General features: G+C 45.3%; 1 protein-coding gene across 1 annotated transcript in view; it reads left to right on the top strand.

The window, feature by feature from the left end:
* The first annotated feature begins 2,279 nt into the window (after positions 1-2,279).
* Positions 2,280-20,457, top strand: part of LOC148036020 (Galactose oxidase/kelch repeat superfamily protein) — a 148,477-nt gene continuing 130,299 nt past the window's right edge. Inside the window, exons 1-2 of the mRNA XM_087678035.1 lie at positions 2,280-2,464; positions 2,568-2,654. Coding sequence (XP_087534161.1) covers positions 2,330-2,464; positions 2,568-2,654 — 222 coding nt within the window. The 5' untranslated portion in view covers positions 2,280-2,329. The remainder of the gene's footprint in view (positions 2,465-2,567; positions 2,655-20,457) is intronic.

Raw genomic sequence — 20,457 nt, 5'->3', positions numbered from 1 at the left:
GTAGGTAGTGCGGGGTTGTGAAAAATGTAAGATTATGGGTAGCAACCCACCTCTTTTATTCTAATTATGTATTTAGAATAAAAATGCTTAAATTTCAACATGCTCTTTCTCGTATAAACATTACAAAGCTTTGAAACTTGCCATAGAGTGGTGGGATTGCAGTTGCAACTAAAATGTGGGTTCTAATAGAATGAATGTGCAAAAAATGAAAGAAGTGGTAAGGGGACAAGGAATGCATGCAACTAAAAATACAAGATTTGCAAGGATTCAAATAAGAATGAGAACTACTTCGAGTTCTTTAGACTTTAGATATATTGAGACCAATATGAATGAGTTGATAGAATTGCATATGGGTTTATGCACACGTGTTGATCATGCACTTGCCATGTACTCAGCAGAGCTACATGAACAAGCTAAAGATTTGTATGGTGTTGTGTGTGAGATGATAAAGCACACCTAGACTATTCTTTAGCAAGTCTCGACCGATTTGGATGGTGAAGTAAGGGTACATTCGACAATTGTACATACATTTTAATATACTCTTCCCTAATAAAATGCTACAAAGCTCTCAAAACTAGGGATTTAGATTATGCAAGTCTGAAACATAGTCACGTGAAAACGTATTTCATTCCTAGAGAGATCAACAATTTTGTTACTTCTATTGCTGTAAATTCTTTAAAACTTCCCATTGACTCAAGTTGTATATTCAGCCTTCAACGATAGTACACGATCTTTACAATATGCTAATCCTTCAATCACCAAGAGCTCTTGTTTTCCTTCTCTAATTGATGAGAAAACTCTGATATGTGACATGCACCACAACACAAAGTGAAACAACTCTTTTGCTATCTCTTTTGTCAACAATAACACCTTCGATAAAAGACTGCACTCATCATGTTTCCTATGGTAGGAGAAAGGGAAAGAGAGGTTGAAAGAAAACCCTCGGTATTGTAGTCAGAGAATAGAGGAATTCCAGCAGCAGACTTCATCCCATGATTTCATTCTTAAACCCAGCACCATCAGCTTTAAAAACCACACAAGCTTTAATTACCTACAGTAGGTCTCTTCTCCTCTCAATGTGTTTTTTTCACTTCTCTTGTGTCTCCCATATCTTTCCCTTATTATTAAGATTCACCTCCCATGCCAAGTGGTAAAGATGTTGTTAAACACTTAACAACTCCACTTGGGATTCCAAATACCACTTCAAGACCACAAATCCTATCAGCAAGGCTATACTTCAAAACTAATTGACCAAAACACACGGCGAATATGCAAGCTAGCACTTAATACTCCCATCAATTAATGCGACTCCCATAATGGGTAAGCATTGAAAAGTCAAGTGAACAACATTTACACTACTTGTCTAGTTTGCTCGCATGTGGTGACATGTCCATGGTTAAGCATTTTCACATACCAATGTTAGTATATCCTTGGTATGGAGACACAAGAATGCCTCTAGATCTACGCGGTGGTCAAGTGGTTGGTTTGTTTGAACATTAGCTTGATTTAATTGACTAGCTAATAATGACAATAAAGCTTGATTAGTGTTGCTTACTTGAATCATGAGTGTATTCAAAGACAATATGAGTTGTTATTGAATAGCCACATTATTTCCTTCTTGTATTCTCTTATTGAAACCCTCCATTTCCATCTTCTTCTTGTTAGTTCTTATTTATTTTTTAGGTTAACAATAATGAACCTCTATCAGTGTACTATATATGTACATTTTTAACTCCATGTACAAATGGTATAGATAGTCTAATGTTAAATTATTATAGCTTAAGTTATAATATGAAATGTATATAGCTCATTAAAAATACTAAAAACATTTAATCATAACTTAGTCACATTTTGTTGACGATATCATCAGTGCCTACATGTCACGCGCCAGTGTGTGTAGTGCTAAGGTCATCGATTTGATGATGGTGGCTAACACATGTGCTCTCTCCTGTAATGTTGCATTTTTTCTTTCGTGTCAAGTCTCTGGATGACGGCTTTGGTCTAAAGTGGCATGCACTGTGCAAACAACTTTGGTGGCAACATAGTTGGGAGGCCACTAGATATCCCCTTTACTACTTCGAGGTGGGTGACCTCCTATGGTGTGTGCCAGAGTACAACTAAACACAATTAGCGAACATTTCTAAGGCCTAGTTTAATTCGGCGTGATTTGATACAAATTTGATTCAAAATACTGAAATTAGAGAGGGAGGAGGGCGGGGGGTTTCGGGAGACTTGGTTGGCGAGAAGGCCCTTATAAATATTTCTACTCATTTTTTCAACCTCCTCCTTCGTCATCGTATTCTTCTTCTTCGAGAGCGAGCTAGCTTCCATGGGGGGTAAGAAGCAGAAGAAGCCTGGTAAGGGCAAGGAGAAGACCGAGCGAAAGACAGCTAAGGCAGCAGAGAAGCGTGCCCGTCGGGATGACAAGAAGCTCAACGAGGAGGACGACATTGACGCAATCCTCGTATGCTGCTCCATCCACTCTACTTGCAATCTTGGCAAATGTGATCCATTACCAGCCATTGCGTCCTCTTGCTTATTTGTATCCCTTCTTCTCTGCGTTTTAGGCGAGTATCCAAAAGGAGGCCGCCAAGAAGGTAGCAGTGCAGGTCGATGATAATGTGCCTGCGCCTTCGCCTCGTTGCAATTGCACGGTACTAATGTTCTTTTTCTCGATTTCGGATTACTTGTGCACATTTCCTCGATCCATGGATTCTGTACGATGCAGTCAAATTACTAAAGATCAAACAAGAGAACTCCAGCCATTCAACTCAGTGCCATAGCTACTTGGCCGGAAATTTGAAGTGCGCTCCGCATGTTAAGTAGGGCAATGGGGCCAATTATGAAACGCATGCCAAAAAGCAAAACACATTGGGCTAGTAATGTTTAAAAAAAGGGAATATGCTGAGAGTCTTGCTTAGGTGTCACCCATTGATTTGCTAAAAAGTGTCACATTATTGGCTCGCAAGCGTACCACTGTCTTCATAAATCCCCAAAAATTATATCTTTCGAATTGTGTAAAATATTTTACAAATAAAAACATCAATATTAGACTCAATCAAATTGCCTTGATGTTGCCTACAAATATAAATGTCAATGTTAGACTCGTTCAATTTTTCTTAATGTCTCATATATGCTCATATATTCAGACATTTAGAAAAATGCAAAATCTGGAATATCCCCAAAAATATTACTTTCTCATTAGGTGTTCTATTGTTGGCCCCCTTACCCTGTACAGAACAATCAAATGTTAGACACTCAGCTTCAAAAGGGGAGCTTGATGAGTTCTCAATAGTACGTATGATTGGGTGTCAACTATTTAACAAGAAAATACTGTTGCTGCTAGAAATAATTCATATTGCATGCAAACTTGATATTGTCCATTGGAACTCATGAATCAAGAATGCAACACAAGTTTAGATCATACAAGGGCTGACATTGATCAAAGGGGGCTTATGAAAATGGGAGCTTGAAACTAGAGAAGAGAAAAAGCTGAAAATTTTGATGCTTCCATGAGCTGGAAGTTTTCTACCTTTGCAATGCTTTGCATCCCAAATTGATGATTACTTTGAAGTTCCTTCTCATCATTGTACTACGTACACAATCTTATGAACAAATAGTGTTCTCATCACAAAAAGGAGACTTGGACTGTTGTCGATCCTCCTTGTCACTAGAAGATGATTGGCATGAAGTGGGTTTTTTGTGCTAAGTACAAAGGTAGATGGTACTTTGGACAATTATCAGACTTGCTCAGTGGTGCAAGGTTTCCATAAATATGAAAGCATTAACTGTGAGGAGACTTTTGCACCTATTGCTTGCTTGACATCTATTTGCCTCCTTCTAGCTTTTTGGCTGCCCATCATAAGTGGCCTTTGTATCAAATGGAAGTAAAAAGCACCTTTTTGGATGGTATTTTGGGAGAAGAACTGTATATGGATTAGCCACTTGGCTTTGCTATCCTTGGCTATGAGGATAAGGCGTTTCACTTGAAGAAAACCCTTTATGGGCTGAAATAAGCTTCATGGGCCTAGTATCACAGGATTGATTTGTGCATTAAGGACTAGTCTTTCCATCCCTCTCCTTATGATCCGAACTTGCACATAGTTCAAGTTTTGGAGGGGGTTTGTTACATTGTGCTTTATGTCGATGACGTGATCATTATGTGTTCGCATACTTCCATGATACAATCCAGTAAGCCACAACTTTCCTTTACTTTTGAGATGATTTACCTTGGTTGGTTGTCCTACCTTTTTGGGCATGGAGGTTGCTCCACATTTAGACGGTATTTTGTATCATAGCAAAAGTATGCCTTGTAGTTGGTTAATTAACACTTTTGTGACGATGCTAGATCAATGGCTGCCCCATTTGATTTGATACTTAAACTAATCGAGGATCTGAATTATGGATGCTACACCCCATGATGAGACTTGTTAATGGGAAGTTGTTTTGACTCACGAATTTCCGACCTGACCTTGCATATTATACATCCATCCTTTCATAGTATTTTACTGTACCTTGTGCATCTCATTTGGAGTATTGCTTTGCGTGTCTTGAGATATGGGTACTTATATGTATAGTTGCATTTCAGCTTTGGATTGAGTTTTGCAAGGATTAACAGATTTTTGATTGGGCTAGAGACCCCAATATACCCAAAAGTGCCATGGTGGTTTTATGTTCTCTCTTGGATCAACTCATGTTTCTTGGTCTAGCCACAAGCAATCCACCATTATGGCATCTTGAATGGAAGCGGAGTATAGAGCTATGATGCCACTTATGAGGCCATCTACCTTTAGTCCCTTCTCATTGAGATGCACTTTCATTCTAACTCATTGACCCAATCTTCATTGATAATCAAAATGCCATTGCCATTGTAGGAAACCCAATTGTATCCCCCAAGACAAGACATGTGGTTCTCCGATGTGTAGGTTGAGTTGGGGAGTATTCAGCTCCTATTTGTTTTATTTGCAGAGAATCATATTGATCTCATCACGAAGGCGGTCAACTAACCAATGCTCCAAATGCTTGCATGATGGCATGGGTATAGGTCCTCTTTCCTTGGCATTGAGTTGGTTGTAGGTTTGACTCTTCTTCCACCATCGGCATCAACATGGTAGGAGAAGGATTGCCTTTTTTCCATTGTACTTTTGGGGTCTCATTTATCATTCGTGTATACTTATTCATGGATGCGTAGTGCGTATGTTTGTGTATCTCCACCTCGATGATGTCACTGTGCTATACACTTGGAGTCAGTAGAAGTTAACATGATCTCTTCTCGAATCCAACTTGTAATCTGCGATCAAAAGTATCTACATGTGTGCTAGAAGTTAGGTATATACACTGTGTAGGAAAACTGTCCGATTGCATAGCTATGAGGTGTTCGACTATTGATGTGGCAACTTCAATTGTATGACCACCTGCCACGTGGCAGACTTGTTACAATTGCTCACATGGGACTTGTCATAAATGCAACGATTGATTAGATTGCCACATGGCATATCTAGCTTGCTCTAACTTTGACCAATTGCTCTTGAATGCTTGTCTGACAAGAAAATGCATGAACTCTGCTTAATTTGACACATTCTTGTTGACATTGTCTAAGGGATGATCATAAGCGTAACACCCCCTCTGAGATCTTGAATGCGGCATGAGGTGAGGGATTTGGAATGGTGTCGAAGTAAAGCCTAAGGAAGTGCCTTTTGTTGAGAAACCCTTCACCCTTCACCTGCAGTTTGCATTTTTGCATTTTTGCGTTTTGCGTTTAGGGTTTGCAGCCCCAAAAAAGGGCGCCATCCTAGACCAATTGTGCCTATTTATAGGCCACTCTCTCATTCATTCCTCACGGTTGATTCATTCAGTTCGTTGCCTCTTCTCTCCAGCCTCTCCATTACCCTCACACCCCTTCAGGAGGACATTGTGGTTCGTGGTTTGTGGTTGTCTTCATCATCTTCCTTGTGCTACGGCAACCTTGTTCCCTTGTATCACATTCACTCCATGATTCGGATCTTTATCATTCCATTCATCAGAGTTTCTTCTCTCTTCTCTTCTCTTCTCCATGTTTGCTAAGTTCACTCCGTGTTTCTCCCCGCCAACCCTACTATCTCACTGGTACGTCATTTTTTGACATGGTATCAGAGTTAGATCTGCTCAAACAGCGGCAAAGATTCTCCACTCCAATGAAGGCAAAGATCGGTGGCAGATTTGGCATCCATTTCTCTTCTTCTTCCGTTGCATCAAAATCTTGTTTTTGCAAGTTTCAGGTGTTTTTAGCTTGCTGCCTACACCCCGTTCGCGGAGTACATCTCAGTCGAAGCTGTCCATTGCTGTCTTTATCAATTGGCGCTTGATTTTCAACCCAGGCGATTGCTGTGCTTGTGCAAACCTGCTGTCGTACAGCTTGCCATGTCATCACAGTCATGTTGTCTGCGTTTTTAGTCTCTCTCCCGTTGCCTACGTTTTTAGTCTTTCTCCCTTGCACGTTGTCGTGCTTGCGTTTTTAGTCTCTCACCTGCTGCCTACGGCCCTACAGGCTGTCGTGCTTGCGTTTTTAGTCTTTCTCTCTTCTCACCTGCATTTTTCTACTGGTTGCAATCTTTTATTGCTGGTCGCATTCTCCTCCCACTTGCAACTCATTTCTAGCCCTTCCACTACCCTCCCACCCCTTAAGGCGGACATTGCGGTTCGTGCTTCACACTGCCCTCACACCCCTTGAGGCAGACATTGCGGTTAATGGTTCGTGACTGATCTCTTCCACCTCTTCCTTCTTTAGCAAGGCACACTGGTACCCATGGTTACCAACAGATGTCTAGATTACTGGGTGCTCCTATTGTGGCATCACCGGACACACCACCGATGCTTGCCGACTTTGACCTTTGCTCCCCATCCCCCCGGAGTACATGCATCTTTCACCAGACACTCCTTGTGCCACCTCTCCTTTTTGGGCCACAGAGATCGTTCTGTATCGGCTATCAGAGTACTATGCTCAAGGCAATAAGACGCATCCGATACGCACTAAGTTCTTTCGAGCACATGGAGGATCGATTGGTGCTACGACCTCTTGGAGATCGTCGCAATGCTTCGACAGTCTTCTCCCACTTCTACCTATTTTCGGGTACAGTGGCTACCACGGCCCGTGGTTCTACAGTCCACTCCATTGAGAGACAGTGATTGTTTGGTATTGTCTCCTCATTAGTCTGCTCCTTCGAGAGACAGTGGTTGCTCGACTCCTTTCTCTTCTTCGGCTACCCAGTTTGCTTCACTGAGAGACAGCAATTGTTGCCTACCACTTGCTCATTCTGAGCCCCAACCTTCCCCACCCTTGACTACTCAGGTTCGAGAGGCTACCTCTAGGAGCTCTTTAGTACCCCAGATACTTTCTTTGGCACAACTGGCAGTACTTCCTTCGTCATTAGACATTTCAGAGTTCGTGATCCATGGGTTTTTGGATTCCCTATCTACTTCAGAGGGGGATGTTATCTCTTTGCCCTCAGAGTCTCAGAAGTGGAGCAGCGGTGGAAGCATAAACATGTGCTGAAATAAACTGCTGAAACACGAGACAAAAAGAGAAGAAAAGAACATGATACAGATGAGAACTCAGATGTATGCACGGGAAATGGAATCCATATATTTGAACACGAGACAGTTGCATACAACAGTGAGTCACTGGCTGCGTGGGCACTGGCACTGGCACTGGCACTGGCTCCTCTCTCCACAGAGTCTGCAGATGGTGAAGATGATGATACTGACTGAGAAGGAGCCACTGAGTATAAATAGGCTGAAAAGTGGGGAGCAATAAATGCTGGTCGGCCAGCATTAATGTTGGCCGATTGGTGCATAAAATGCTCCATTGGCATAAAATGCCACACCAGAAAAATACCTAAAATACCTAATAAAAATGCCCAGCCCAGATCAAGCTCAGACTCACACATGAGCTGACAAATACTCTACTAACACCCTCTCTCAGATCATGAGTGATGTGATACAATACAATAGTACAATGAAAAGGGATCAGAAACTATACAACATAGAACCACCAAGTAGAACCATGGATACCCAAGCAGTGGGTGATCAAGCCACCACCAAGGTTCCTCGGAGAGAACCTGATGTCGATGTCGATCGTACCAAACACCTGAAAATAGAGAAGATCATAGCATGTCTCTGTGTCCATCACCAATGTCTCGTAGTAGCATACAAGACCATCCTGTCAAAAATGCCCCTGAACATAGGTGACCATGGATTCCCCGCATTTGGCCAGACTGCCAAAGTGTCCCGTCATGTGAGCTCCAGACGAAAGCCTCCCGCTCTCTGTCAGATAACCAGCTCATCATGAACTTGGATGTCAATCCCAGCTCTAGGATTTGAGTCCGCCAGATTGAAGTCGATGCGTCAGGGACGTCCCTCTCTGGAACTTGTGCACCTGTATAAAAATATAGATGAGGTGCGGCTGCCCCCTCTGAACACCCGCTCACACTCCCTCTCTGGCACAAGAGAGTCGTGAGGGATGACCTCATCACCACCACTAGAAAGCAATCGAGGAAGGGACCACCAAGCCCTTCCCGCGATCCGAAGAAGAGCATCCCTTCCGCGCCTTGGACTTCACCTTGGTCGGAGGATTTGAGTCGGAGTTTGATGAAGGAGAGGACTCATCGGTAGAGTCAACAGCCCGCTTCGTCTTCTGCTCCTTCTTCCTGGAAGCCGCTAACGTCTTGCAGTCCTTCTGCAAATGTTCCTTCTTGCCACAGTGGTAACATTGGGCCTTCGACTTCTTCTTCCCGTTACCCCTCTCTGAAGCTACATAAGCCTCGCCTCCATAATGTGCCGGAAGCCGCCCCTGTAATCTCAAGGATGTCTCATGCTCAAGAAGCATCGAGGTTATATGTGTAAAACTGACAGGAGTCGAGGATGTCTGCGCCCGCAAAGCATTGGCCACTCCATCAAACTCCGGGGGGAGCTTGTAGAGGACCGTCCCGACGAGATGCGCCTCGGGAAGAGCATATTGCATGTGCCGAAGTTGGTCCTGTACCTGCGTAACACGAAGAAGAAAAGACTGAATAGTATCTTTCGACTCAAACTTCATATGCTGGAGCTGGCCATAAAGTGTGACTGTCCGCATGGTGGAAGGTGCCTCGTACATCTGCTGCAACTTCTGCCATACTTCAAGAGATGTCCTATAGGAGGTAACCGCCGGTAAGACCGCTTTAGAAATACACCGAAGCAACGCCCAGTAAGCACGTGCATCGTCCGAGTCCCATGTGAGCACCGCTTCCTCATGGTTGTCCTCATCAAAGTCCTCAGGAAGAGGAAAAGGACGGAGAGGTCGAGGAATAGCTCCACAGACGATGTACCATAACTGCTTCTGCACAAACCAAGCTTTCATGACAGCACTTCATGTGAGATAATCAGGGCCATGTAACTTATCATCAGTGGAAGTGCACGGAGGAGCCATATGGATGGTAGAGAGGAAACACAGCCAAAACACAAGCACAGACTGCAGAAAATGAGAGTTCACATGCAATAGAACCCAAAATCTGACCAATAGAAGACAAAATCTGCTGCAGAAAGTCAAAAAATTCAGTCAAAAACTGCCAAAAACAGCAAGAACGGCCTGAAGTAACAGTCACCCAGCCATGAGAGATGCTGAATCAGCAAAACGCAGGCTGTAAACTGCAGGAAAAACAGGTAGGAAACTGTCGCCAGCAGCTGCTGATGGAAAACGCAGGCAGCAGAGGGTGCGGAGGCAGCAGGCGATGACAAAACTGCAAAAAACGCAGGCTGAAACAGCCCCAAAACAGGTCGTCTGTCTGCGACAGCAGTCGTCTGATCAGCAGGGGTACAAAACAGTCCTGAAATCAGCAAGAAAACACAGCAGGAGCATAGATCCTGAAATCTGATACCATGTCAGAAGTGGAGCAGCGGTGGAAGCATAAACATGTGCTGAAATAAATTGCTGAAACACAAGACAAATAGAGAAAAGAAAAGAACACGATACAGATGAGAACTCAGATGTATGCACGGGAAATGGAATCCATATATCTGAACACGAGACAGTCGCATACAACAGTGAGTCATTGGCTGCGTGGGCACTGGCACTGGCATTGGCTCCTCTCTCCACAGAGTCTACAGATGGTGAAGATGATGATACTAACTGAGGAGGAGCCACTGAGTATAAATAGGCTGAAAAGTGGGGAGCAATAAATGCTGGTCGGCTGCTGGCCGATTGGTGCATAAAATGCTCCACTGGCATAAAATGCCACACCAAAAAAATACCTAAAATATCTAATAAAAATGCCTAGCCCAGATCAAGCTCAGACTCACACATGAGCTGACAAATACTCTGCTAACACAGAGGGGGCATCTACTTCTTCTACTTCAGTGGGGGCCCCTCCACCTCCCACCTTAGAGGAGGAACCTACTCCACATGAAGTTCTTTACCCATCCTCTATTTTCTTGGGGTGACTGTCTTCGACAAGTTCTCTCTTCTACTGATACCTAGGATCTTTAGGTATTACCTAGATCGGGACCTTGAAGGTTCGGCCGTGACTTGGTGACGAGGCTTGCGTATTCCTTTGAGCATGGATGCACGGAGCTAGTGGCTTCTCTTCCGAGGTTGTATTTCGGGTTCTCTAGTTCACTTTGTCTATTGGCCTTTACTGTAGGTTTCCTTTTCGGTGGAAATCTTGGATTTTAGGGATCCTCTACATCTTCTTCCTCCCCTTCTCTTCTTGCCTTGGTCACTTGGTCAGCATGGAGCCACTTCCCGAGATCGAGTACGGGCATATCCTTATGGTTCTCGGCATCACACAAAGTTCGACATTCCTCCTATGCATTGCATGTTTTCATCATCTTCATACTAGGACTCTTGGGCAAGTGAACAATTTTCCCAGGAGGGATGCTATCCAAGTGGCACCTGCTGCATGAGCATTCTTCAACCCTTCACCCTTCAGCTGCAGTTTGCGTTTTTGCATTTCTGCGTTTTGCGTTTAGGGTTTGTAGCCTAAAAAAAAAGGCGCCATCCTAGACTGACTGTGCCTATTTATAGGCCACTCTCTCATTCATTCCTCATGGTTGATTCATTCAATCTGTCACCTCTTCTCTCCAGTCTCTCCACTATCCTCACACCCCTTCAGGAGGACATTGCGGTTCGTGGTTCGTGGCTATCTTCATTATCTTCCTTGTGCTACGACACCCTTTTCCTTTGTATCACATTCACTCCATGATTCAGATCTTCATCATTCCATTCATCAGAGTTTTTTCTCTTTTCTCTTCTCTTCTCCATGTTTGCCGAGTTCACTCTGTGTTCCTTCTTGCCAACCCTATTGTCTCGCTGGTACGTCATCTTTTGACACCTTCATAAAAAAAATTTGCAAGATTGTCCTCTGTCTTGTAGTACTCCACATCTATGGTCCCATCCAAAAGCTTCTCCCAAATGAAGTGGTATTGTATCTCTATGTGCTTCGTGCGAGCATGGAACATGGGGTTCCATGCCAAGGCAATGCAAGTCTCATTGTTGCACCGAAGAGTAATAGTTTCCCTGGCTGAGGGCAGCCAAGCTTCTCCAACCACCTCCGAAGCTGCACTATCTCACATGTGGTAGAAGACGCCGCCTGATACTCCACCTTTGTCGAAGATAAGGCAATCGTGGGTTGCTTCTTACTGCTCCAAGAGGAAACAACACGTGCATCCAAGGTAAAGTAATAACCTATTGTGGACCTCCTGTGGTCCATATCGCTAGTGCAATCTGAATTGCTTCAATGTGTAAGCACAAGATCTGAACCATCTATACCTGTTGGATACAAGATCTCGAGATTGGGGTCCCCCTTAGGAATTGTAAAATCCACGAAGCCGCAGGCCAATGCACTTGGTGAGGTGTAGTCATGAACCCGGCCAACAAATCTATAGCATAACACAAATCAAGACGAGTGTTGAGAAGCCAAATGAGGGATCCAATAAGCTGCCTGTAATGGGTAGCATCCACCAAAGGTGAATCAATATGGGTTGTGGCCTTTTAGTTCGGATCCATAGAAGTCGATAGGGACTTGCATCCCTCCAACTCAAATGTAGTCAAGAGCACTTGTACATACCACTACTGGGAGATGAAGATCCCCAATTGAGTCCGATAGATTTCATGCCCTAAGAAGAAATGGAGAAGGCCTATGTTTGTTATCTTGAACTTCTCATTAAGTGTTGCCATGGTTGCCTTAACCATCTGTATATGATCACCTATCAAAATTGAGTCATCCACATAGAGCACAAACAAAGCACATGCCCCCTTGAAAACGTGGACATAAAGCTGTGGATCAATTGTGGAGCACCAATACCTCAATTGCTGCTTGAGGAACGAGTCGATCTTCTCATTCCAAGCACGGGAGCCTGTTTGAGCCTTGAGGCCATAAAGGGCCTTCTTTAACCTATAGATTTGTCCATTTGATGATGAAAAACTAGGAGGTTGCTTAACATAGATCTCCTCCTTCTTATCACCATTGAGGAAGGTAGACTTTACATCAAGTTGATAAACCGTCCATCTCCTATGGTTGGCTAAGGAAAGAACAACTCTAATGGTAGCCATTTGAGTTGTAGGTGCAAAGGTGTCATGGAAATCCACCCATGGTTGTTGTGTAAAACCCTTTGCAATGAGCCACTCCTTGTGCTTATCCAAAGTACCATCACTGTGATGTTTGGTCTCGAAGTGCCATTTGATACCAATCACCTTCCTATGAATAGGCTAAGGTACAAGATTCCAAGTGCCATTTTGCTCAATAGCATCCAACTTTTGCTCCATAGCCTTCTTTCAATGCGGTGATCAAACAATAGTTAGAACGAACGAGCTCGATGGAATGTGTCTGGTTCCTCTGAGAACGCTGTAGACCACCCTGCGGCAGCCACTCCTCAAGGACCCCCTCAGTCCCTGCATCATGGAGTGTATCATGGGCCAGAGGAGGAGGAGGCCAATTTGCTCCTCATTGCTCTCCATCTATTGAAGTCCTTGGAATATCCATCGGCAGTGGTTCAAATGGGGTGATTGATGATGAAGTAGAATCCTTATTTGAAGAATAACCATCCCCAAGAGCCACAGGATCCAAGGGAACAGCCTGTGGTGCGATCCCCAAGGACAGGGTGCTTCTCACCCCCCTTCGAAGTTGGAATCTCCACAAATCGCACATCATGACTTGTGTACTCATAGACTCCATTCTCCTCATAACCTTAGAAAGCACTTTTCTTGAGCCATGCTCAAGAATTCGGAAAGAATTTGTATCAAACTCAACCAAGAGGCTAAGAGCACAAATCTTTTGTATGGAAAGCAAATGGTAACCCGAACCTGGCACATAAAGCATCTCAGAAGTATGAGTACCACAGCGTCTGTTTGGAATCAGATGCATATCACCCCTACCCTATATGGAAACAAAAGAGCTATCTCCTATGAGAATTTCCCCCTGCGAAGGCTGCAAATGGGCAAGACTTGCAGAAGAAGGGGTTATGTGCAAAGAGGCAACACTATTAACAATCCATCCATGAGGGTGTGGGGCTATCAACATAGCATCAGAAGCTTGTGGGGTCAATACTTGAACCACCTTCAAATGCCTCCGCTCCGAAATCCTTTGAAGCCTTCTCCTTCTTGGTGTCCTTATCCTTGTCAAGGCAATCCTTCTTTCAGTGACCTATCTTGCTAGAGATGTGACAAGTTGATTCCTTCTCTTTGTCCTTCATTGATTTGTCGTCCTTCTTCTTGTTGTTGTCCTTCCCCTTCTTTTGAGAGGACTGACTTGTTAAGGCCTTCGACTTGGAAGCATTCTGCGCTTTAACTTGTTCCTCTTGGTCCAAGACAATAGGAACCAACTCTTGCCACTAAAGAGTTGACTCTTGCCATGAAGCAATCAAGGTGGAGTAAAAAGCACCAAACCGAAGGGGTAATTGTGAAAGAAGAGTTATTTCCATGTCTTCGGATGTGATTACTCTTCCTGCATTCTGAGCCTGCATTTGAAGTTGCCATAGCTTGTTCACATGCTCTTGCATAGAAGATGACTTCTTAGAGTTCAACATCCTCACTTGCACCTCCAAAGACATCCATTTCATAATGGTCATTCGGTTGTACAACTGATCGAGACTCTAGCCATATGTCCCTAGCCACCATTAAGAACTTAACATGGAGAATCATGGCTGTAGTACGTGAAATGAAGAGAAATGAGTGGATACGAGCATTTAGTTTGTCCAATGCGCATGAGCCTTTGCCTAATCCGCACGATCATTTGCAGAAAGTTTGGACCTGTCTCTCGATGCAAGAGGGTCAATGGCCTTTGTAACAAGCTTTGACAAGTCATAGGACTCCAAGATGGCAAGCGTCATAATGTGCCAGAGGCGGTAGCTCTCACCATCGAGCTTCTGATCTAATGGAAGAGCCGGTAGGATGGGCACCTTCCGATCCATAATTGCATGAAACTCCATGTAGGCCTCAAAAAACATCTTCACTTGCTATGCTTGCAAAACACAAGTAGCCCCCTTTGATTGTAGAATGTAGCCTGCTAGGGTTCTTCTTTGCTCATCCTACACCTTCTTCACTTCCCGAAGGTGATGAAAAGGTAAAATCTGCAATTGAAGAGTCAAAACGTAGTCCTCCTCCTTCTTGAACAGCAAAAATCCGCAGCAAAATCAGCAACTTTGCTCTTTTTCTGCACGTCCACCCTCACCTCAGCCTTGTTCCGATGTGCAGCCCTCCTGCTCGCCCTCAGATGCTGAAAACGCAGCCTTGTGTTGCACTGAAAACTCCTCTTCAAGTCTGCCCACGATCAATCAGTTTGCTCTGATAGCGTGTTAGAGTGCAATGGTGCGGAAGCGTATGACTGACACTGAGAGATAGAGCGAACACACAGAGAGAGAGAGAGAGAGAGAGAGAGAGAGAGAGAGAGAGAGAGAGAGAGAGAGAGAGAGAGAGAGAGAGAGAGAGAGAGAGAGAGACGCGACAAGAGGAAGCGATGGCGGAGAGAGAGACGCGACAAGAGGGAGCGATGGCGGAGAGAGAGAATGGCGCACTGGTCGTTGTCTGACAGCCACACCCTGCCGACAGCTATCTGACCTGCGGGGCCTGCTCGTCACTGTCGCCCGTCCGCCTGTCACCGTTGCCCGCCCGCCCTGCGTCTTGGGGTCCTTGCCGTCGCCACCCGACCTGGGCCCCGCTGTCCGCCACTAGCCGTTCCGCTCGCCACAGGAGCGTGCGGGACAGGCTGCGTGTTCTTCCTCGCCTGCGGCTGGGGCCTTCGACACCCAGTGCTTGCTCCGCCCACGCCGCCTGCTGCGACTAGGGTTTCGCCCAGTTGTCTGTCCCGTTGTGGCTGCAGCCCGCCTACGCCCGTCTACCGTGCCCAGGATTTCGCCTCGCTGCCAACGCCCTGCTGTTCGCGCTTTTGCCACGGCCTGGCCTACCCCCATCAGCCGACACCGGAATCTGCAAAGCAGTTGCCGTCCTCGCTGGGCCCTGCTTGATGGCGGCTATGTGACCTGCCCCTTCACCTTTGTTGTCATCCCGTCTTAGCTCAGGTAACAGATCAAGTGTGACAGAGCAAGGTAAGCAAGGTACGCAGATTTCTTCTTCGCCTCGGCATGAATCAATAGTTTGTAACAGAAGAGAGAAGCATGGCTGGCCTGGATATGGCTTTTATCGACCAAACGGTGGCAGCCCTTGGTCCGGATTCGGATACAGAGGAACCAGAGGATATGGTTCCTTGTACAGAGGAGATGTCTCCGGCTCCTGACTTTCAGCCTGCGGGCAAGCGTTCCAAGCATATGCCCGAAGAGACAATGGGTCATCAGGAACGTTCGTATGCTCAGGTTGCCTCTGACTCTGTGGATTCTCAGGACATTGATTGGGAACATTTGCTGGAGTTTGCCAACACTCTGCTTGGCGAGTATGTCCAGCATAATCATGAAGCTTTTTTGGATTCTGGAACTGAAGATGTTTTGGAAGCCACGGTGGACCCGAAAACTGTCTTGCGTTCTTTTTCGGTGTTTTATGAACGGGCGGTTATTCTCTTCTTCACTGGCAGGATTCCAGTGCTTTTCCATATTCGCCAGTGGCTGCACCATTTACTACAGGGAGAGTGTGTTGAGGAAATTTTTGTTGGGCCCTGAGGCTTCTATGAGGTGCTGTTGAAATCTGAAACGCATCGAGCTGATCTGCTGTCTAAACTACCTTTGTTCTTTGATTGCCGTTTGGTCCATGTTGTGCCATGGCGCCCGATGGCAGACTTTCAGCGCCTGCTCCAACGTGAATGCCCGCTGTGGGTTGAAGTGGAAAATTGCCCGGCTGTCTATTGGCCTTTGTTAAAGGATGCCATGGCCGCTGTGGGAATTGTGCTAGTGCCCCCAAGCTTAAGGACCATGAATCGCAACCGTTTATGTATGTCATGGGACACTGCTAGGAAAAGGCCTGCTTGGCTTCGTATTAATTGCTCTGGTATGCATCCTTTGCACTTTCGTTGAAATGGGCAAACTTTGCAGGACACTGTTTTTCATGTGGACAATTGGGGCATTTTATGGCTGAATGCCTAGAGAAGCAACCGGCGTCAGATGTTGAGCATGCTATGCTGCCTATGGAAGACATGGTCCTTGATGCTCCATCACAGGATGCAACCCAGCCTCCTAAAGTTCTAGATAAAGGTAAACATCTGGTTTCGGGTTTGGATTCCCACGGCACTGACTGGGTAGAGGCACGTTCCAAAAAAGGTAAAAAGGTTGATGCTGGCCTGGCCGCTCCTAGGCCTAATGTTTCACAAGATTCCATGTGCACGTATATGCGCAGGAAAGAAATGTCGTCTTCTGAGCATGCTGCGCGTACTATGGTTTCTTCTGCTCCCCGTAACCAGTCTACCAGGACAGTCTATACCGTCGGGCCAAAGGGTCCACCCGCTAAGCTGGCTTTTGATTCGTGAGGGAATGTGATTACACCATGGGATTGTCGTTATCCCCGTTCCATCCCCAAGACAGTGGATATTTCGTCTACCTCTAAAGCTGGCCGTCAGAACTCTTTTGTTGTGTTAGCAGATTTTTTGGATGAGGGTGTCCTTGATATTCTTGCAGAAAAGGTTAAATCGACGCAAGTGGTGCCTCGTTCCTGATCTTCTCTTTGCATATACATGAAGATAGCCACGTGGAATGTGCGAGGTATTTGTTCTCGCCATAAACAACATGCCATGTGGACTATATTACATGAGAATCAGTGGGATGTCTTGTGTGCAGTAGAGCACAAGAGTCATAGTGAAGCTAGAAAAGTGGTGGATTGCTATGGTTTTCGTCTGTTTTATGCGGGGACACACGCCTGGCATTATTCTGGTGTGCTTATGATTGTGCATGAGAAATATCAACTGGTTCTTATTAAAATGATGTACATGGCCGCTTTGTGGTGGTTGAAGTTTTATTTGAAGGAGAGATCTTCTGCTTGCTGGGCCTATATGCTCCGAATGACCCTTTACCCCGCCGGGATCTTTGGAATACCTTGAAGACCTCCTTGTCACTTGGCAGACGAGGTTTTTTGATGGGAGATTTTAATATGTGTGTTGATTCTTCGCAGTCCACTTCAGGGCATTCGGTGATGGACGCTCCAGAAAGTCGAGTATGGCATGACTTTGCTCTTGCTGTACTTAAGCAAGACCTGTGGTCCTGGCTACACCCTTCTGCTACGGGGTTTACCTTTCACTCGACGCAGTATGCAACTACATGGTCGCGATTGGATCGCATGTACATTATGCAGGATGATGATTTTCTTCCTGAGATGCTGGAAATGACAGTCTTGCAGCAATATGCCTTGTCGGACCATTTCCCTCTCCAGCTTGAGATGCTTGCACAGCCCATTGCTCCTTTTATGAAATTGCTGGATAGACTCCCTTTACGTTTCAACTTCTCTTATTTGAAGCATCCACTCTTTCAAGGTTATATGCATCAAGTGATCGATAGATTCTTATTGGATTTCGCCTCGGAGGACACTGCTTCCTTTGAACGATTGCTCTCAAATGTGCAGCGGGTTGCTCGACAATATGGGATCCACCATGCCTCTCTTTACCGGCGGCGTCGACATGCAGCGGAGGACTTATTGGCTTTGGTTCGCTCGCTGCTGGTGGACACTCCAGATGATGAATTTCTGCTGTCACTAGCAATGCGTTTGACTAACTTGATTAAAGAGTTTCAGTTGAAATCCTATCAGAAGGCCAAATTGCACAATTTGATTGAGAATTTACAAGATAGTGCTTGTCAAACTCATAAGTTCTTTCGCGCCTTGCATGCCTCTCCTGCTCGAGAAAATATGACTAGGCTCCAGAATTCAGAAGGTCAAATGGTCACTGACCCTCAGATCATTGTCACTATGTGCAGGAATTACTTCCTAGATCTTCTTGGTTCTTCTCAGCCACCTTCTGAGCAGGTTGCGCATGCACGTTCAGTCTTCTATGATATGGTCCGCTATCAGGTTCCACATGAGATGCAAACTACTTTGGAGACAGATATTTGTGAGGAGGAGGTTATGGATGTTTTGTTGCACCTGCCTAAGGATAAGAATCCCGGTTGGGATGGCCTCACCAATGAATTCTTTGAGAGTTCCGCTACCCAACTGGTGAAGCCATTGACGGCTATGTTTCAGCAAGTTTGGGAAACGGGGTTCATGCCTTCCTCATGGAAAAATGGGCTTATCAAATTGCTTCCAAAGGTTCCTTCGCCGTCACTATTGCAACATTGGAGACCAATCTCGTTGATGGGCTCGATGTATAAAATCTTTTCCAAAGTATTGGCGAATCGGCTCCACAAGCATCTTCCAGCCATTGTGCATCCTCTCCAATATGGTTTCATTAAGGGTCGTAACATTCTGCATAATATCTTAAATGTACAAATGGCGATTGACTATGCAAGGCACTCTAATCAGGAAGTGGTATTGGTCCAATTGGACCTAGAAAAGGCTTTTGACTACTTAGACTGGTCCTTCGTTGCAGAACTCATGTCTACCATGGGCTTTGGCACTCGGATGTCCCGCTTGATCTACACCATTAGTGCTGCGGCTTCTTCGTGAGTTATGCTAAATGGTGGTGTTACAACACCCTTTGTCCTTGCACGCTCTGTGAGACAGGGTTGTCTTCTAAGCCCTCTCTTTTTTGCCCTGGCGACTCATCCGATTCATTCGATGTTATCCTCCATGGTAGCTTCTGCTCAATTGGCCGGATTGTCTCTTCCTTTTGGTCAGCACTTCATTAGTCAATCGTTGGCTGATGACAGCTTTATGATTCTACATGCAGACAAGGACAATATTTGCAAAGCATTAGATGTTTGGATGCTCTTTGGTCAAGCGTCTGGTCTACGTATCAATACTTCCAAATCAGCTATTCTCAGTTGCACGGAGCCCGATTTACAGTCACTGGGCTAGCAGGGCCAGGTTATTCCTCGTGGTTCCATTGTTAGGCATCTTGGGTACCTTTTGGGGGTTGATGTTCGGCCAAAACAACTGCTACAGTGGATTTCACAGAAATTGGCAGCGAAGTTTCTTTATTGGAAGTCGCAAGCTTGGCCCTTCCATGTTCGCCTCAAAGTGGCTCAGATAATTATGCTGCCAATGCTTACATATTTCTTGCCATTGCTGCCCTGGACTCCTACCACTTTGAATGCTCTCACGCGGCCCATTCGTTTCATGTTATGGAAGAAGGATTCATTGCAGGCAGGTATTTCGTGGATTTCGTGGTCGCATACATGTACTCCCAAGCGTCTGGACGGGGGGGCCATTTTGGATGTGGAAACTCATATGCTGGCTATTCGTTGGTCCCTTTTTCATGCCATGTGTGTGGAGCATCACCCGTGGGCCATGATAGCCCGTTATTTTCTTGAGGACCATGGGCTTCTGCATGGTAATACACAGATTAGAAGCTCCTGGTGGCATGTTCTTAATGCAGACGCTCAATTTTTGAGTCCTTGTTCATCCCTGTTTGTTCACTTGGTTGGCTCCTGGCAATTGGTTCTCCAGAAGGCTAGTTGGCATCCAGCGGAGGCCCGCTTACATACTAACTCTTTTCAATTGGAATTGTTGGCAGCCTCAAGATTACTTTCATGGGAAGGCAAATAGGAGCTCCGGCCAAAATTTGATCGTGTGGCCCGTTTGGGATTGACTTCTGTTGCAGATGCCACCCTTGCCAGTCGTAATGTTTTCATATCCTTTCGTACTGCCAGGCGACTTTTCCGAATCCCTCGGGAATACCACAATCTGTGGGAACAGCTTTTGTTAGTCCTCCAGAGCAGGCAACCCTTTCCTGCCCTTGCTGTGGATCGCCCTTGGCAGGATTGGGTCTTGGCAGGCCGGTTGAATTTGGAAAAGGCCTCGGCTAACCAGGTGTACCATCTTCTGATTAAAGATCATCAATGGCTGGTCACTAAAGCCAATACGGTATGGGGGCTGTGGAAATCTCAGTCATGGTGGAAGGCAACTGTGATGGAGGGCTGGGT

Source organism: Lygodium microphyllum, chromosome 5 (genome assembly GCF_053477565.2).
Source record: "Lygodium microphyllum isolate KBCC chromosome 5, Lygodium_microphyllum_v1.1.10, whole genome shotgun sequence".
NCBI classification, from domain to species: domain Eukaryota; kingdom Viridiplantae; phylum Streptophyta; class Polypodiopsida; order Schizaeales; family Lygodiaceae; genus Lygodium; species Lygodium microphyllum.
Note: the sequence above shows the minus strand (reverse complement) of the source record. Positions and strands in the feature narration are given on the sequence as shown.